Here is a 20,000-nt window from a genome sequence, read left to right on the forward strand (position 1 = left end):
CTCCTCCCTTTTCCTCTCCAGACTCCATTCTTCATTTCCTCTTTAGAAACAACTCCTCCCCCCCTCCTCCCCTCCTCCCTCCCCTAAATCGATCCCTCCTCCACCTTGCACTTTTTAACTTCACCCCTTTTTACTAATCCCTTGTTCTTTTCCTCTCTCCGCTTCCTCCTCTCAAGCTCTTTTTTCTATCATTCATTCATCCTTTTTCTAAATTCTCTCTCTCTCCCTCTCTCTCCCTCTCTCTCCCCCTCTCTCTCTCTCTCTCCCTCTCTCCCCCCCTCTCTCTCCCCCTCTCTCTCCCTCTCCCTCTCTCCCTCTCTGTCATGTGGTTTCATTCTCCGCTTCTTTTTCTGAATTATTCACGTCGCTCAAATCTTTTTTGCTCCTTCCGTTTCACCCGTCTCTCTCTCTCTCTCTCTCTCTCCTGTACCCTCGTCTCACTCCATCCTCCCCTCCGTCTGTCGGGAATAAAGTAACTCCGTGACCTCCTAACCCCCCCTGCAGATCTGCACGCATGTCACATCACATCACATCACACACACACACACACACACACACACACACACACACACACACACACACACACACACACACACACACACACACACACACACACACACACACACACACACACACACACACACACACACACACACACACACACACACACACACACACACACACACACACACACACACACACACACACACACACACACACACACACACTGACTCTAAGAACCTTGATCATGTAAAAACTGAGCCGACGACGCCTCGCACCCTTTCATCCCCCCTCCTTCCTTCCCTCCCTCCTTTATCTGTGGGGGGGGGTGAAGGAAGAGATGGATGAAAATCAGCGAGGATAAGGAGAGAGGAGGTGGAGATGATGGAGGGAGGAGGCTGTGAGGAAAGGAGGGAGGACAAAGAAGAAGAAGAACGGGGGGAAGATTAGAGAAGAAAAAGTGACAAGTGAAGATTTTCAGAGAAGATGCGGCCCCCCCCATTCCCCCCCCCCATCCTAACTGTAACCAGTTGATCCATAGCGCCCCCTGCGCTTTAGAATGAAAACTGCACACTGATGGGGAGGTGTGTAGTTCAGGCTCTTTTTGACTATTTCCTACTTCCCATCTAAACGGTGTGTGTGTGCGCACACGCGCGTGTATGTGTGTGTGTGTGTGTGTGTGTGTGCGTGTGTGTGTGTGTGTGTGTGTGTGTGTGTGTGTGTGAAGGAAAGAGATTGAGATGGATCAAAATGCGTGAGGAAAGAAGACAGACGAGGGGCGAATAAAAGAAGTAAAGAAGGACGGATAGAAGGAGGAGAGAAGGCAACACGGAAAGGAAGGAAAGGAGTGAATGAAACCGAGGGGAGGCTAAAAATATGAACCACCAGCGGGATTGAAAAGCACGTTCTTTAAACAACCCTTGAAACTACCATGTATACGAACCAGCTGCATTATGGGTAGATGGTTCACCTTCCGACGGGCCCTGAACACATCACATCGGGACTAAAAAGCAGCCAAAAAAAGCTTGAAATTTGATTTTAAATAGATAAACTTTTCAATCCCGCCGGCTGGGTTCTGGGGGTTTTGGAGGGGGGGGGGGGTCAAAGGGTCAAAGACAAGCGTGCCGGTTTAAAAAAAACAAAAAAAAACTCACCCTCGCACTCCTTGACGTCAGCGTTGAGCTGGTGCAGAGCTCCCAGGGAGATCTGTCTGACCTCCGGGTCGAGCAGGAGCTGCGTCAGGGAGGTGGAGATGTGTTTACAGGCCGACATGCAGGCCGTCTGGGCCACTTTACCCTGAGGGAGAGGGGGAGGGAGGGGGAGGGGGAGGGGGAGGGGTGAGGACTTCTTCTTCTCTTCATTATAAAACACACCAGAAACGCCACTTCCTGTTTACCAGACCGAGAACAGCAAAACCTTGAACTGCTCAAACACTGAAGGAAAGTGACAACCGAGCACGCACATTGGTAATCAGAAGGAGTTCACACACACAGACACACACACACACACACACACACACACACAGCTTTAATCAAGCGCGTTGCGTTCAGGTGCAGTCTGAATGATGAAGTAGCATAATAGGAATAAAAGCAGCGGATGAGGAAGTACATGACAACGCATTAATACAGAAACCAAAACATGTGTTTGTGTGGGCTTGATTGAGTGTGTGTGTGTGTGTGTGTGTGTGTGTGTGTGTGTGTGTGTGTGTGTGTGTGTGTGTGTGTGCGTCCAGCAGAGGCCTTGACCTCGACGTCTGCATTCCAACAGAATCACGCGAGGAGATGAAAATGAGGTGAAAGCTTTCAAGAGTTCAACCGGAGGTGTGTGTGTGTGTGTGTGTGTGTGTGTGTAGAATTGTGTAAGTGTGCTTAATGTGAAGCTTCAGGTGTGGGCTTGAATCTGTTATAACCATGTAATTACATCGTTACATTTAATTACGACGCAAAGCAAAAAAGCGTACGAATAAATTATTATTCCCGCGAATTGTTTGTCATAAATTCTGAGAAAATCGGTTCCAGGAAACGCAAAAGCAACAATTAAGTTAACGTTTTAATTTTTAGTGACGCGGGGTTGAGCCCGTCAGATGAAACTTCTCTTACGTAACGGAACCCGACGGAACCGATCCCTTTGTAGCCGCGGTGGAACCTCGGGAGAGAGAGTTCACTCCAGAGACACACACACACACCACATGTTGGAGGAACACACACCTACGACTGGCCGGATATCCTCCAATACGAGGGTGAACTCTGACCTCTGTCTACACACACAGGTCAATTATCAGAGGGTGAGATTGAGCGTGAAATAGGCTAATTCTATTTATGCACACACACACACACACACACACACACACACACACACACACACACACACACACACACACACACACACACACACACACACACACACACACACACACACACACACACACACACACACACACACACACACACACACACACACACACACACACACACACACACACACACACACACACACACACACACACACACACACACACACACACACACACACACACACACACACACACACACACACACACACACACGAACCATTAGCCCGAGGCACAAAGGAGGGAGGACGAGGAGTGAACATGGTGGGGAGGAGGAGAGGAAAGGAAAAAAGAGATGGAAAAAGAGAGGGAAGGTGAGAAAAGGAGAAGAAAGGAAAATAAAAACACTGTTGAGGAAAAGAAAGGAAGGGAAAGTTGAGCGAAGGACGAGGAAGGCGATGCAAAAGGGAAGGAAAGGAGGTGAAGACGAGTAGAGGACAGAACGAGCAGACACGTTAGGGAAGGAAAGGAGGTGAAGACGAGTAGACACGTTAGGGAAGGAAAGGAGGTGAAGACGAGTAGAGGACAGAACGAGCAGACACGTTAGGGAAGGAAAGGAGGTGAAGACGAGTAGACACGTTAGGGAAGGAAAGGAGGTGAAGACGAGTAGAGGACAGAACGAGCAGACACGTTAGGGAAGGAAAGGAGGTGAAGACGAGTAGAGGACAGAACGAGCAGACACCTAAGGGAAGGAAAGGAGGTGAAGACGAGTAGAGGACAGAACGAGCAGACACGTTAGGGAAGGAAAGGAGGTGAAGACGAGTAGGGGACAGAACGAGCAGACACCTAAGGGAAGGAAAGGAGGTGAAGACGAGTAGAGGACAGAACGAGCAGACACCTAAGGGAAGGAAAGGAGGTGAAGACGAGTAGAGGACAGAACGAGCAGACACGTTAGGGAAGGAAAGGAAAGGGAACGAAGGTGAAAAGAACAAAAAAGGCCAGAGGAAGTGAAGGAGAGACAGATAGGGAGGACCCAGAATCAAGTGATGCTTCTTCTCCACTCCTCCCTCCCTCGCTCCCTACATCCTTCCCTCCCTCCTTCCAGCTAACGAGCGAAGTTCATCAAAGCGCTCATTAAAAGCTACTCGGCAGCCAACGGCTGAACAAATAGGACAAGAGAGAGAGAGAGAGAGAGAGAGAAGCAGGAGGAGAGGAGGACGAGAACAGAGGAGTCAGGCAGAGAAGATGAGGGAGGAAGGAAAAGAAGGAGGGAGGAAGGAAAAGGAGGAGGGAGGAAGGAAAAGGAGGAGGGAGGAAAGGAATGCAGACTCAACACATGTGTATCTCTTTAACAGTTTAAAAGTTTTATATCGATATTACTATTTAATTAAATGTGTTAAATGTTTTCACTTCTTTTATTCCTTTGTTTTAGTTTTTTACTTTTTTAGGGAAATCTGCCAACTAAAGAATCAGCAGGAGACTAAAAATAAAGAATGAATATTGGACATTATTATTATTATTATTATTATTATTATTGGTGGACATCAGCATTGCAATGGGATGCTCCTGTTGCGTCTGCTGGATGTGTAAATTGGGGATAAATAGGACATCCCTGACCTTTGACCTCACATCGGATCAGGAAAAACTCCCCCCCCCCAAAAAAAAACCTTTCAAAAAAATTAAAATAAAAGCTATATATATATATATATATATATATATATTTTATATATATATATATTTTTTTTTTTGTGACAATCTTTGTTCCGAAAAAAATGTGATTATGGTAAAAAGAAAAGAAAGAGAAAGAAAAGAATGACGACTCCTTATTTACAAATGCAAAAAATAAATAATAAATAAATAAAAAGGAACTTCAAATGAACAACCGGGACGTTGCATGTGAAAGTGTTCAGTGTCATAACAGACCGGTGGGTGCACCTCCCACAATGTTTTCTTTTGGTGTGTGTGTGTGTGTGTGTGTGTGTGTGTGTGTGTGTGTGTGTGTGTGTGTGTGTGTGTGTTTCACGACTCCTGGAAGGGATTGGACACGACGTGTAATGAGCTCCCGGTCGCTCCAGGAACCTGTCAGTCAAAGGAACGGCGAGTCGGGGGCAGCCAAGAGTCGAGAGGTGGGCTCACAAAAACAATATAAATATATATGTATGGATCTATATATATATTCGATGTATTCGACCTGGAGCTGCTGCCACCAAATATGAGAGTGAAATAATCTCCAGATTGAATCTGAAGGCTTTCACGGGTCCGAAAGAGGAGAATCTACTTGTGAGTGAGACTTAAAGTCACACGGTCCACCTCCAAAATCACCTTAAAAGACAAAACTGATCCAGGCTCAGTCTTGTGGAACAATCACAGGCTGCAGCGTTATGGAAGGTATTTGTTCACGTCACTCAGGAAACAGACACACACACACACACACACACACACACACACACACACACACACACACACACACACACACACACACACACACACACACACACACACACACACACACACACACACACACACACACACACACACACACACACACACACACACACACACACACACACACACACACACACACACACACACACACACACACACACACACACACACACACACACACACACACACACACACACACACACACACACACACACACACACACACACACACACACACACACACACACACACACCTGAGAGGCCAAAAAGAGAGAGATGAAATAAAAATCTGGCGATTCAGTTGCTGGACCTGAAGTTTTACTGGGTTGAAAAAAAAAAAAGTTTTAAAAAAACAAACGGATAACTTAATAATACATTTTAAAAAAAATTTTACGTTTTTTTTTTTACGGTTGTCGTTTTAGTTAATTATCTCAGACTTTAATCAAAATGCGTCACAAGAATTCATGTTCCGTAGAAATACCTGGAAACATATATATTTATATTTTATTTATATATTTTTTAAATACTATAAATGTGTCTAAACTTTCATCGCTGACACGGATTCAGGCAAACGTGCATCGCCGCGTCACCTCGCATGCTGGTTTGGTAAAAAACAACAACAACAACACTCGTGTGAGGATTTTTAGGGGTTCAACAACGTTTGAAGGTTAACAAGGTCAGTCGGGGGATCTGCACACGTCACTCCTGTTACCTTGACAACCCCAGATACTCACCGGTAAGGTAGCGTGTTCTACCGGCGTTCCCTACGGTGAGAAACATAAACCCGGGGAAGGGAGGATGTGGTGGGGGGGGGGAGACATTTATTTTATTTTGAAGGGCGAAAACAGGAAACGCCGCTTATGAGCCATGAAATTGGAGCGCTGTGGTCTCCCATTAGCATTATTAGCTCCTCTCTGAGCTTCCTGGTTACATCAAGACCCCCGCGTGAGCGCGCACACACACACAGACACACACACACTCTTCACGTTCTCCTCGCAGGAGAACTCGAAGCTCTTGTTAAAAGTATTTTTTTTATTTCTCTCCCTTCAACGGTATCCGATTCATCTCCGGGCCACGCTACTCTTTTTATATGATGGGCTCTTATTTCAAGGGGTCATACCACCCAGCTTTTTAAGATCCATAGCATCTGATCTACTTAGGAGGCCCCCAACACTGAGAGTGTGTGTGTGTGTGTGTGTGTGTGAGTGTGTGTGACGGGGTCATGTCCGGGGCTCGCGGGGGTGTAGGAAAAAAAGCTTCTTAGAAGTGCTGGAAAACACTTAGCTCGACCACCTTGTGTGTGTGGCCTCGTGACCCGCTTCGACCAAATCTGTGCGTACAATCATCTTAAAGCTGTGTGTGTGTGTGTGTGTGTGTGTGTGTGTGTGTGTGTTGTAAGTTTAATGAGAACTTGCCATATGCTTTTACACTGCGACTGGGATCATGTGTGACTCGACTTGGAAATAGTTCCATAGTTCAGAGCAGAAAAGATCCGAATGCAGACGTTAAAAAATAAATTAAAAAAAAACTTTAAAAAGTTTTAGTCTTCACGTGGAACCCCTTTGGGTGGGTTCTGCGGGGTAGTTCTAGATGATACCCCGTGGCACACGAATGGGTTCTCTTTGGAACCCCCAAGCTCGAGGGTCTAGATGCACACACACACACTTGGAGCATGTGTGTGTGTGTGTGTGTGTGTGTGTGTGTACTAACGGGCAGGTTGGTGAAGACGCTGAAGGTGCTGTTCAGGAAGGCGATCAGGTCCATCAGGTAGTCGCTGGCCTCCAGGGATCCGCCTCCCGGCACCGGGGCCATCCAATCGTAATCGGCCAGCTGCAGGAACTGGTCGATCTTGGCGTTGAGGTTGGTGTAGATCTCCGCCTCGGCCGCGTGGCGAGCGTCCTGCGAGGAGGTCAGAGGTCGTGGGTGAGAGGCCCGCGTGAAAAGTAAATTAAAGGGATAAAAGAGAGTGTCCAGGTGTACCTTGAAGGTGGAGGTGCCGTACAGTTTGGTGGCGTTCGCCGAGTCGGGCGGCACGTTGGTGATGTTGGAGATGAACTCCTCCAGGAAGTGGCAGCTCTGCTCCAGGTGGGTGGTGTTTATGATCACCTGCACCAACTAGAGGACGCAAAAACGAGGACACTTCAGGGTCTTCGGGCTCCTGATTGATGAGCAACATTGTTGCATTTACACAATAATAATTTAAAAAAAAATCGGTGTTAACGAAACGTATTATTTCAATATTCTGCCCCAATTAAAAATAAAATAAAAAAAGTGGAAAAAACTTTACTTGATCTCATCGTTATGACGACGACAAGTTAAAAGAATTTAAAGAAGAAGAAAAAAAGAGATAAAGTTTGTTTTCGTGAGACTAAAATGGGGCTGGAAAAGGTTGAGAATGACCATTCTGAGCACGTTGTGCAACAACATTAGCTCGTTCCCTCAGAGAGAGATTATCACACACACACACACACATACACACACACACACACACACACACACACTACCTCTGCCAGCCCCACATTCTTCTTCTTAATGGCGTACTGCAGACAGTGGCTGAGGGTTCTGGTCAACAGCAGATTGGTGGACTTGCGGATCATATCGTCGACCTCCGTGGAGCTGAGGACACACACACACACACACACACACACACACACACACACACACACAATGAGTGACTGTGCAGAAGTGAGGGCTGCTGCTGCGTCTGAAAGCCAGTACAAACACTTCAAGCGAATTTCTCAAGTCAAAAACTCTCCATTTGGGGGAGAAAAAAATAAATAAATAAATAATTAACCCAGAGTGGCAATTTAAAGTCCACCGAATCCATAAAAAAAATATCCAAAAAGGCCGCTCGTAAAACTGATCCAGAAATATGTTTTTCCTATTTGCCTCATGTCCCGACATTAGCCATCCATTCCTTTTAAAAACATATTTACCCCCCCCCCCCCCAGACTTTAAATAGTCATAAAATTACCACCTCTGCACAGCTAGCAGCCGTTAAACGTGAAACAAGCTCAAATTTCCTCTTAAAGCAAATGTTTGACGGCGCTAATCAGACCCACTTACATAACCAAAACCTTGGAAACGGGACACACACACACACACACACACACACACACACACACGGGAAAGGTCAGCAGCGGACACACACACGGAGACGAAGAGGAGTGCGGACGTTAGCGCACGTGTTCGATTCCAGAGCGCCCTGTGGGTAACAAACACATTCCAGTAAATCTGTAAATTATCTGAGCCTGGAATTCAACCTAAGAAAACACACACACACACACGCACACACACACACACACGCACACGCACACAGTGTCGCCCTGAGGGAGAGCGGGCGCTGGAATCACAAACTCACTTTGATTCCAAAAAAGCAGAAGAAGAATCCTAAAAACGTTCCGACGATTTAGAGCGAAGAGTAGTGTGTGTGTGTGTGTGTGTGTGTGTGTGTGTGTGTGTGTGTAGGAAGAAAATTCCTCTGCAGAAGTGCAGAGTGGACAAAAATGGTGTGTGGAGAGTGGCAAAAAGTCAATGTATGCTAGTGAACTCTGCAAAAGCACACACACACACACACACACACACGCACGCACACACACGCACACACACACACGCTGCAGAATTTGGATTGGATTTCATTATATTTATGCTGCCATCAGTCGCAATAAATACAAATGCCGGGTTGATGCCGTCAAAGCCAAAGGGTGTGTGTGTGTGTGTGTGTGTGTGTGTGTGTGTGTGTGTCGTTATGCACCAAAAGAAAGTGTGCAATGAGTTTTAAAACAAGAAAAATATCGCCGAGTCATCATGTTGAATATTGAGACATTCGACGGAAAGTACTCAAGCACATCAAGATGGAGGACACAGAGCATATTACACACACACACACACACACACACACACACACACACACACACACACACACACACAACTCAAAAAATCAGAATCAAGAACCGGGGTCGAAGGTCAGAGTTCAGAGGAGATCAATGACCACAGTCCCGCCTCCTTCCGGATGCCGTGCGTCCGTTTGAAGTGTGTGTGTGTGTGTGTGTGGGGGGGGGGGGGGGCAGGAAGGGCGTTGCCGGCGCGGTAACCGGATAGCGAGGCGTGCGGCGGCGGCGGCGCCCGGCTAGAAATCAAGCCGGGTTCAAATAGCGGAGCCGTTACTCTGATTGAGGAGAGCGATTAGAGCCGTCTGGTCAGCGGCCGATGAGAAGACGTCTGGGACGTGTTTTTTTGGGTTTTTTTTTTTTTTTGTTCTCGTGTATCAGAAGAACTCCCGAGATCGGCAGTTTATACTTAAAATATACTTAAAATACGACTCTGTGTTTTCCTCACTTGCGTTTTCGGGGTGACGTCGTGCGTTCACGGCGAAGCGGACAGAGGACGAAGGGTTTCAGAGTGTGTGTGTGTGTCGCGACTGTTTTTAGCACAACGTGAGGTCCTACACGCAGTTCGTTTCTTTTCGGCCCTTTGATCAGACAACTCTTTCTCCCAATCACTCCTCCTCCTCCTCCTCCTCCTCCTCCTCCTCCTCCTCCTCTCTTCCGCCGGTCACGGATCAACGGTACCTGAACGGGGGGGGGGGGGGGGGGGGGGGGGGGGGGGGGGGGGGGGGGGGGGGGGGGGGGCTCGTACAAACAGATGGCTCGACACTGAAAAACAAAGCATCGAACATGCGGTCGCTGGACACGAATACGCTCGGAGAAAGGAAATAAAAAATAAAGTAAATAAGCTGCGAGAGCTCCGGGGACACGAAGCTCCGCGTGTGTGTGTGTGTCTGTGTGTGTGTGTGTGTGTGTGTGTGTGTCTGTGTGTGTGTGTGTGTGTCTGTGTGTGTGTGGAATCCCTCTGGACAGCGGAAGTCGTTTCCTGATTGCTCGTCTCCTCCTCCGAAGAAAAGTGACTGCATTGTTTTAGTTCATTCTTCCATCAACCGTCACACACACACACACACACACACGCACACACACACACACACACACACACACAGTTCCTGTCTAACCTCGACAGAACACGGACAGAAGCTGGACTTGATTGCCGAGTTGTGGTCATGCGGCCCAAATGTAATGAGGCAAAGATCTCTGGTCAGAGAGAGAGAAGAGAAGGAGAGAGGAGAGAGAAGAGAAGGAGAGAAGGAGAGAAAGAGAAGAGAGAGGAGGGAGAGGGAAGAGAAGGAGAGAAAGAGAAGAGAAGGAGAGAAAGAGAAGAGAAGGAGGGAGGGGGAGAGAGGAGAGAGAAGAGAAGGAGAGAAAGAGAAGGAGGGAGGGAGGGAGAGAGAAAAGAGGAGAGGAGAGAGAAAAGAGGAGAGGAAGAGAAGAGGAGGAGAGAGAAAAGAAGGAGGGAGAGGGAGAGAGAAGATAAGGAGAGAGAAGAGAAGGAGGGAGAGAGAGAGAAGAGAAGGAGAGAAAGAGAAGGAGAGAGAGAAGAGAAGGAGAGAGAAAGTATGTGTCATGGTGCTTAAGGGTTCGAGTGAGTTTCAAAGGGATCATTCTAGCATTGAATTGTGCGAGGAGACAATTTAAAATCCAAGAGGTCAAGAGGTCAAGAGGTCGCGGTACCTGAGATGCAGGTCCTCAGAGTACTTCAGGCAGGCGTAGATGAACTCCTTCAGCTGGCTGTACACCTTCGGCACAAACTGGGAGAAGGGCAGCTTCTTGGGGAAGGGCAGCTGTGGGGAAAAGAATAAACAACAATAAATAAACAATTTCACGACACGTTGCACCTCAGACGAGTCCGGGGGGTCGGGGGTCGGGGGTCGGGGGGCACCTTGTCCAGTTCGGGGTCCTGCACGGGGAACTGGGAGGTGTAGTGTTTGTACTCCTCTTCTGTGGAGACCGGGATGGGGCTGAAGTTGTCCTGGTCCAACACCTGCCTGCAGGGGAGGAGCAGGAAGTCAATAAATAATCAGCTTCTATTTCCAGACAGTTTAAAACAGTCTCACACACACACACACACACACACACACAGTCAATCATCCCGTTGGGGGGTCATTGTGATGCTCGAGGTTTTTCTTACACACACCCCCCCCCCCCCCCCCCGGCTTCTTGTTGGCGCTCCAGAGTTCGGACGTTCCAACGTTCCATGGAGAGGCCGTGAACCGGAGAGCGCTCCCTCTCCAACAATACAACACAACATTCCTGTGGCTTCCCCAGTGTGTGTGTACATGTGTGTGTGTGTGTGTGTGTGTGTGAGATGGAGAGAGAGAGTGTGTGTGTGCGTTTGTGTTTGTTTGTCCGTTCTCACTTCAAGTCCCTCTGGTGTCATCGGACAAAAGCGATGGTGAAACAATGGCATGTAGACCAAAACACACACACACACACACACACACACACACACGAGGGTACTACCCATTCTGAATGGGCAGAGAATGTTCCGGACGTTTGCTTTAAAACACTTCCTCCCTCTGGATGATCGTTAAAAAAAAAAAACTTCAAAACCAGGACATTTCCCACAAACCAACAGTGGTGTGTGTGTGTGTGTGTGTGTGTGTGTGTGTGTGTGTGTGTGTGTGTGTGTGTGTGTGTGTGTGTGGTCACACCCTCATGACCTCACGTCTGGAAAGGGGAAGGTCAGAGCCGCTACTGAAAAACAAACCCCATCCCCTAAACATGACACATGGAGCCACTCCCCCCTCCCCCTCCCATGAACCGCTGCCGGCTCGGCACCCCGGGGTGGTGGGTGGGTGGGGGTGGTGGTGGTGGGGGGGGGGGGGGGGGGTCGAGCGCCTGTCCGGTACCTGAAGGTGACGTTCCATCTCTTGAGCAGGATCTCCCCGTACTGCTCCCTCATCTCCAGCAGCATGTCGAACAGCTGCGACACCGGGAAGCCGAACCCCTGCAGGAGGAGAGGGAGGACCAGAGGGGCACAACAACAATAATAAACAAAGATTCAGAGGACCAGAGCGGCACAACAACAATAAACAAAGATTCAAACCGCCGAGCGGGGGATTTGAACTTTTACCTAAAATGACACACTTGAGGGAATAATTGTGTTGTGGATATCGTGTTAAACTTCACCCCCATTTACTGCAATTCATCAAGACTTTTCTCCACAAAAAGCAACAAAAAATAAATAAATATAAATATATATTTATATATATATATATATATATATATATATATATACATATATATATATAAATAAATAAAAAATAAATATATATATAAATAAAAAATAAATTATATATAAATAAATTATATATATATATATATCAAAGAAATATATTGACAAGCAAAAAAAGGCTTTAAATCTGCATCACAAGTTTTTTTTTAAAAAGCTTCACTCAGCCTTAAAACTTATTAATTATTTTCCATTTCTCTCTCTCTCACACACACCGTCCACTCATCACTCATCTCACTCTTAACCCACATCCCCTTTATCTCCCCCCCTCCCTCCATCCTCTCATCCATCACACCCAATCCATCCCGGTTAGTTCATCCAGTGGAGGGAGAACACACGTGGACGGGGGGGGGGGGGGGGAGAAGATGGAGGACTCAGACTTCTAAAAAGAACCGGTCTACTCGATTGGCAGCTTTGAACCAGTTTCACAAGCCTGCCCCCCCCACCCCCCTCCCCTGGGGCGTGCGCCGAGAAGACCGAAGACCCCAAAGAACGACGTCGTCAATGAGTCCGTCGGTACCTGCAGCGTGTCGGCGAACAGCACGATGAGGTTCTTCAGGTCCAGCACCAGGTCGGGGTTGTCGCAGTACGACTGAGGAGACAAATAGGGGAGGGGGGGGGGGGGTTAATGCCCACGAAAGGTCGCCGCGGTTACTGTAAAAAAAAAAAAATAAGGGTCGCTGGCGTCCTTACGGAGTGCGTCCTCAGGGCGGCGATGAGCTTGGACAGCGCCAACTCCCAGAGCTCCTCCACGTACGCCCGGTTGACCAACCCCTGGGTGGTGTGAAGGACGTGGTCCTCCACCACGAAGAAGCTGGACGGAGGCACAAATCATTTGATGAATGATGAATAAAACCCTAAAAAAACTACGACGGGAACGTCAGATATTCTAGAAAAACATCCGACGGTGGCAGAAAGTGGAGATTAATTATATTTTATTTATTATTAGTCCTCTTCGTCGATATGTAGCGGGGGGGGGGGGGGGGGGGGGGGGGGTATTTGTGCCATCTTTCCTGTAATAACCATGTTATTTCAATAACATGTTTTATTGCTAGCTTTGTTATTATTTGTGTTTGTTTTTTATCTGTCCGCCTCGTGTAAAATAAATACAAACGTTCAATTGTTATCAAGAATAAAAAATGAGGTTTGAGTTACTGAAAGACAATGGGAGAGAAACAGAGACACGGGGGGGGGGGGGGGGGGGGGCAATAAGCCAACCGCCATCACACACACTCTATCAACCGTTGTGTGTGACTGTGTGTGTGTGTGTGTGTGTGAGATGGAGAGAATTGGATGGAGTGATAGATGAGAGGAAAAGTATAAGGAGGGAAGGGCTAAGTGAGTGTGGCCAGATAGAGATGAAAAAGGAAGGGTAATAATATATATATATATATATATATATATATATATATATATATATATATATATATATTTTAAAACAGCCGAAGTGAAGCAGAGATAAGATGTCAAATGTTCAGATGTCACTCAAAGTCTCTCTCTCTCTCTCTCTCTCTTTCTCCCTCTTCTTTTTTTAATTTTTATAATTAGTTTCTTGCTCTTTTTGGGGACAAAACATGTTCATGGAGTAAAATTTCACATGTTTACGAACACTTAACACGCGTTTCTATTTCGTCTCGTCGGGTCTTTAAAATGAATATTAAATCCTTTCCGAAGAGGCGACTCAAACACTCAAAGATGGCGGCTCTCACCCCGCGATCTGATTGAAGTAGCGCCGGTACCCCTCCAGAGTCTCGTGCTGAAACAACACAAAAAAAAACACACACAGCAGAGACGGAGAGAGATAAAAAAACTAGTGACAAATAGTATGATACGATACATTAGCATAAACAAAAAGGTATCAGACTCAAATTGACATCAAAAAACACCATTAAATCCAGTTTTTGATAACTTAAAGAGCATAAAAAGCGTCCGTTTCTTCAATATTCCCAAATTACAATGACAGCCGTTAACAGAAGTTATAGATTAAGGAGTGTGTGTGTGTGTGTGTGTGTGTGGAAGGGAGGGAGGAAGTGTAGTTAGGAGTGCGCACACACACACACACACACACACAGTGCAGGGTCGTACCATGTTAGAGTGGGGCTGCAGCACGAGGCGAGCCTGTTTCCTCCTCTGCTTTCTGTAGTAGTTCTCAAACACATCACGCAAACCCTAAAAAAACACACACACACACACACATTACAGAGCGGGGAAGCCAAATGGCTCACCGTGAAAAACAGGAGCCAATCATTTAATAAACAATAACCAACTGATAGCAACATATCTAGAAATGATCCAATCAGTTTTTTTTCATTATTCATGTTGTTTGCCACCTGATCGCCGATCATTTATACTTTACACAGTATTTATACTACTTTAACGGATGTAAAAACACACAAAACTGTAGTATTCAAAAAATAAAATTCAAAAAATTAGGATTTCACTTAATTTGTGTACGTTTTATTTTGAAACAAAAAAAAAAGGACCTTTTAACAGAAAGAAAAAAAAAGGAGAAGCCAAATATGTGTGTGTCATAATATTGTTGTATAATATATGTATAATATGTCCCATATTTCCTTATAATACCTGTCCAGCTGCCAGGATGACATTTAAATCCAATTGTAACTGTCAAAGCTGAACATAACCAAAAGAATATTATGAAATTGGAAAAAGAAAAATAAATCAATAGTTTAGAAGATCCCTATTTAAAAACACACATAATTATAATTTCCACTACGTAAAATCCTCTGCTGTAGTTCACATTGACCTTGAATGACCTTGAGAGGACGTCCCAAACCACCACTTCACCACTTTGAGCTCTTTACCCTGAACTGGAAAAACATGGGAGACCCACTGCATGATGGGAAAGTTGAGATAAGGTCATGTGTGTGCGTGTAAGTGAGATGGAGAAAGTGTCTTTGATGACCGGCGGCGGCGCCACACACACACACACACACACACACACACACACACAGCTGTCTGAACTCGTCCGCCTCGTATCTCTTCCTTTCCATTACACAGGAGCTCTCTCTCTTATCTCGCCCTCAGGCTGCATGGGAGGAACGAGCCCCCCCCCGTCTGGGACCCCGTCTGGGACCCCGGACCAGAAGCCAGAGTCCTCAATGAGCTCAGAGATAAGGGAGGCAGATAACGCTCCTCACCAGACCACCAGACCAGCAGCAGCCGGGCTCTGGAAGTCACATGACACGGAGCTACAAGGCCCAAATAAACCAGTTTAGATGAGTTTAAACTGGACTACAACCACTCTACGTCATTTAAAAAGGGGTTTTACTTCATAGTGCTGCACTTCCATGAAGTCGGAGGACCAAGGGTCAAAACTGAAGCAGCGGAGGAAGAGAGAAGCTCATTTTTTACACCTTAGGAGGCCGATCTCCCAAAAAAACATGGAATACTACATTTCCCACAATGCAACGGCGTGTTCATTTGGTTTGAGACGCACTTCAGGGCCACGGAGGACATCACAGGACACGTCTCACAGTGAAGTAAACAGACCTGAGAGTGAATCATATTTATTTAAACCTGCTAAACTGCAACTCCATTGACGCTTCTTCTGTGTGAAAGCTATCGTGTGTGTGTGTGTGTGTGTGTGTGTGTGTGTGTGTGTGGTTCGGGGCTTGGAAAAATCGTGTACTTTAAAAACATGGAAACAAAAAGGGAGAAGAAAGGGGGGAAGAATGGATGGAGATGGAACATTTAATAAAATAAAATAAAATAAAAAAAAGAGACGTGGTCTTGATTGCAAAACAGGGTTCAGCATCCAGGTTTACTAGAAAAATAAATAAAACCGTTACATGCGCAAGTCGTTTAACAACCAAACTGTGTGTGCGTGTGTGTGTGTGTGTGTGTGTGTGTGTGTGCGTGTGTGTGTGTGGGATTTTTCCAGTCGATCCTCCTGCCCAGCACCAGCAAACTCTTTTTTTCTAATGGTAAATCCACATCTCTGCCCAATGACCTGTCACTCAAACACACCACTTTAAGACTGTGTGCGTGTGTGTGTGTGTGTGTGTGTGCGTGTGTGTGTGTGTAAGAGAGGGAGGCTGACCTCCGAGGTGAAGAGGTCAGACCTTTCAACACCTTGCCGAGACTAAACACACTTCTTCCCCTTTTCCATCTCTCGTCCTTCACTCTCGCTTTCCTTATCCATGTTTCTCCCCTCCTTCTCTCTCTCTCTCTCACCCCCCTCTCTAATCTCCCTCCCTCCGTGTTGTGTTTTCACCCTTGTCTTCCTGTTTTTGCCCTCTTATAACCTCCCTGTGACCCTCCCTCCTTCCTTTCCTCCCTCCTCCCTCCTCCTCCTCCTCCTCCTCCTCGCTGGCCGATTCTCTCTCTCATCGCGACCGCGACTTGATTGATTACTAGAAAAATGACTGTTTATGTCAATGGAGTCTGGAGGCTCAGGTGAGACATTACATTACTATATTACCAAGTCTTCCCCCCCCCCCCCCATGACATCATCCGTCCTCACCCCTTCCCTCATCTCCTCCTCCTCCTTCACTTAACCTCGCTCTTCAATCCTCCTCCTCCTCCTCCGCCGCTCGCCCCCTTTACCCTTTCTCTAACCTCACTCCCTCCATCGCTCCCCTCTTACTCCTTCATTTTCTCCTTCCTGTCAAAGTTCATGCACTTCCTGTCCCCCCCCCCCCCCCCGGATGCCAGATGCGCGAACACGAAAACAGTCGACCCGCTGGCCCGGTCACAGCCCCCCCCCATCACACACACACACACACACACACTGAAGCCAGGCTTTTAGTCCCTTTACCTTTTGAGTAATTAAGATTCTATTCAGTTAACCGTCAGTTTAATGCTGTGTGTGTGTGTGTGTTGTACATGCTTTGTAGTATATTTTTAAGACTGTTCTTCTTGTGTTTGCAGGTTCATCTGTGTTTTATTTATTTATTTTAAATGTGTTGTTGTTGACTGGTGAGTCGAACTCTTTGCCTCAAAACTCCAAAGTGAAAACACGTCAGCGTGGTCCGGTTCTTAAAAAAAACACTATTTAAACATTCATCTACTTCATTTATCGAGACGGTTGGAAAACAAAAAAAAAGGCCACACACACACACACACACACACACACACACACACACACACACACACACACACACACACACACACACACACACACACACACACACACACACACACACACACCACACACACACACACACACACACACACACACACACACACACACACACACACACACACACACACACACACACACACACACACACACACACACACACACACACACACACACACACACACACACACACACACACACACACACACACACACACACGGTTCAGCACCTCGGACAGCGCCGAGTTTTCTATGTTCCTCTCGTCATATTCAGACCATTAATAGAAACCAAGTAGGCTATATATATATATATATATATATATATATATATATATATATAAAAATCGGAGCTACTTGTTGCGCAATACGCGATTTCGCAACACACAACATTGTGACGACAAGCGTTAGATGCTGAAGTTAGAAGAGGTTGACAAACAGGAAGTAATGGTGGAAAGGGAGAGAGAGGGATGAGGATGATGAGGAGGAGGATGAGGAGGAGGAGGAGGAGGAGGAGCATTAACTCACCAGTACAGTGTAGATGTGCAGACAGCAGTAAACTGGGGAGAAATCCACCAGGTCCTGAGCTCCTGGGACCTGAAGAGAGAAACACCGTCACTGTAGAGGACTCTCCTCGTTGACGGGGGACATGTTGTTGTTGTTGTTGTTGTTGTTGTTGAGCTTTGTGTGTTGTGACAACGCTTGTGTATTTACATGTCGCGCAAATAAAGTTGAAACTGAAATTCAAAAAGACAAAACGTGAGTAAAACTGTGAATACGGGAGGAAAATGTGCATTTTGTTTCATTTAAATTCACCAAATGTCTGTTCTTCTCTTCCAAAACATACAAAGAGATACATATGGAGAGAGAGATATAGATAGATCAGATTATTTTACTTTTAACATCATTTATCTAAAGCATTTCTCTAATTTATGACGTCCAGCATTCTGCACCACTTCATTATTTACCCGTTTGAACACACACACAGAAGCAAAAAAAAAAAGGATGTGACCTCTTGCCCTCTGGAAAGTTTGCTTTCTGTAAAGATCTCACACACACACACACAGCTTTGATGTGACACACACACACACACACACACAGAGAGTCCTGAGACAAGGCAGACAGACAGGGTCAGAGGTAAATAAGAAAAGAAAGAAAGTGGAGAAGAGACGATGGAGACACTTAAAAACAGAAGGGAGGTGGTAAGAAGAAAGGAAGAAAAGAAGCAACTATAGGACACGACTATTTGGTCATTTGGGAGGAATCAAGTTTAAAAGTCTGGATTTAGATTTGTCGTATTTTTACAAACGGGCCTCAAACACACCAACACCTTTTAACTGAGCCGGTACAAACTGAATGTCTTAAACCGTGAGACGGCGTCCTCCAGGTGGAACCCACGCCGGGACTCCATGGCGAGCGGGCCGAGGCACACCGCCCTCCAAAACGCCACCGTTTGAGTGTGTGTGTGTGTGTGTGTGTGTGTGTGTGTGGGGGGGGGGGGGGGGGCACGTGACTTTGAGGGGGGACACGCCTTCACACAGAGGAGCCATTACATTTTTTAAAAGGACAATTAAGGAAGAACAAAAGGCACAAAATGAAAAATAGGATGCAGAGACACAAGGGGTGGGGGGGTGGGTGGGGTGGGGGGGTGGGAAAGACGTCGGCGGTAGGCATTGCCGCCCGCGGCCGTCGGCGCCAACGCGGTCGTGACCTCCGGCGGCCGCGGAGAGGTCAGGCCTTTGTTCCAGCCAAGGTCTTCCCGGTGAAGAAGGTCGAGTCGAGTTTACAGGACGTGAATAAGCCGAAAGGGGGGAGGGAGGGGGGGGCGGGGGGGAATGGCGGCCGCTTCATTGTGCTTCGCTTAGCGGGGGACATCAAAGCGCTTCTGATCCCCGCGAGGGGCGACTCCAAGAGTTCAGCGGCCGGAGGGCTCTGTGCCCACGGGAGTCCTGCAAGTCGGTAAACATGTTGCCGTGTGTGTGTGTGTGTGTGTGTGTGTGTGTGTGTGTGTTTCACTCAAATCTCCTCAACAAACTAAATGTGGGCCCTCAGAAACTCAGCTTCTATAGATGGCCGTATTCACTGTGATGTCCTCCACCCCCCACGCTGAGGACGTCCGACCGCTGTCGGAGTGGAAGGGACGTCGACAAGGAATGGAGATAGGGGACAAGGAAGCTAGGGGACAAGGAAGCCAGGGGACAAGGAAGCCAGGGGACAAGGAAGCTAGGGGCGAGGAGGGTTACTTGGGAGAGAAGAATGGAAACAAACCAAAAAGGAGACGCGAAGCAACCAGAACATTGTTGACACACAATCTGTGAAAGGGACAGACATGATATCCACTTCTTGTGTGTGTGTGTGTGTGTGTGTGTGTGTGTGTGTGTGTGTGTGTGTGTGTGTGTGTGTGTGTGTGTGTGTGTGTGTGTGTGTGTATATTATAATACACACACACATCCTTCTTTACTGTCTCAGCTTGAGAGGACAGAAGGACACGTTTAAATACTTTAAAGTGTTTGTAGTTCTCTCACTTCGTCCTCCTCCTCCTCCTC

At 46.8% G+C, this 20,000-nt stretch overlaps 1 protein-coding gene across 6 annotated transcripts in view; it reads right to left on the reverse strand.

The window, feature by feature from the left end:
• The window catches only part of exoc6b (exocyst complex component 6B), a 56,372-nt gene that overhangs the window by 20,587 nt on the left and 15,785 nt on the right, over positions 1-20,000 (reverse strand). For all 6 annotated transcript variants that reach the window (XR_004611404.1, XM_034556781.1, XM_034556783.1 and 3 more), the window contains exons 7-19: positions 19,980-20,000; positions 17,983-18,051; positions 14,443-14,526; positions 14,067-14,113; positions 13,051-13,171; positions 12,878-12,949; positions 11,975-12,072; positions 11,005-11,110; positions 10,797-10,906; positions 7,740-7,851; positions 7,216-7,350; positions 6,946-7,134; positions 1,656-1,797 (exon numbers count right to left, since the gene is read on the reverse strand). The exon at positions 19,980-20,000 is cut by the window's right edge and continues 180 nt beyond it. Coding sequence is in view for 5 of the 6 variants with exons in the window: in XM_034556781.1 (XP_034412672.1) it covers positions 1,656-1,797; positions 6,946-7,134; positions 7,216-7,350; positions 7,740-7,851; positions 10,797-10,906; positions 11,005-11,110; positions 11,975-12,072; positions 12,878-12,949; positions 13,051-13,171; positions 14,067-14,113; positions 14,443-14,526; positions 17,983-18,051; positions 19,980-20,000 (1,306 nt within the window). In the remaining variant the exon portion in view is untranslated. The remainder of the gene's footprint in view (positions 1-1,655; positions 1,798-6,945; positions 7,135-7,215; positions 7,351-7,739; positions 7,852-10,796; positions 10,907-11,004; positions 11,111-11,974; positions 12,073-12,877; positions 12,950-13,050; positions 13,172-14,066; positions 14,114-14,442; positions 14,527-17,982; positions 18,052-19,979) is intronic.

Source organism: Cyclopterus lumpus, chromosome 18 (genome assembly GCF_009769545.1).
Source record: "Cyclopterus lumpus isolate fCycLum1 chromosome 18, fCycLum1.pri, whole genome shotgun sequence".
Lineage (NCBI taxonomy): Eukaryota > Metazoa > Chordata > Actinopteri > Perciformes > Cyclopteridae > Cyclopterus > Cyclopterus lumpus.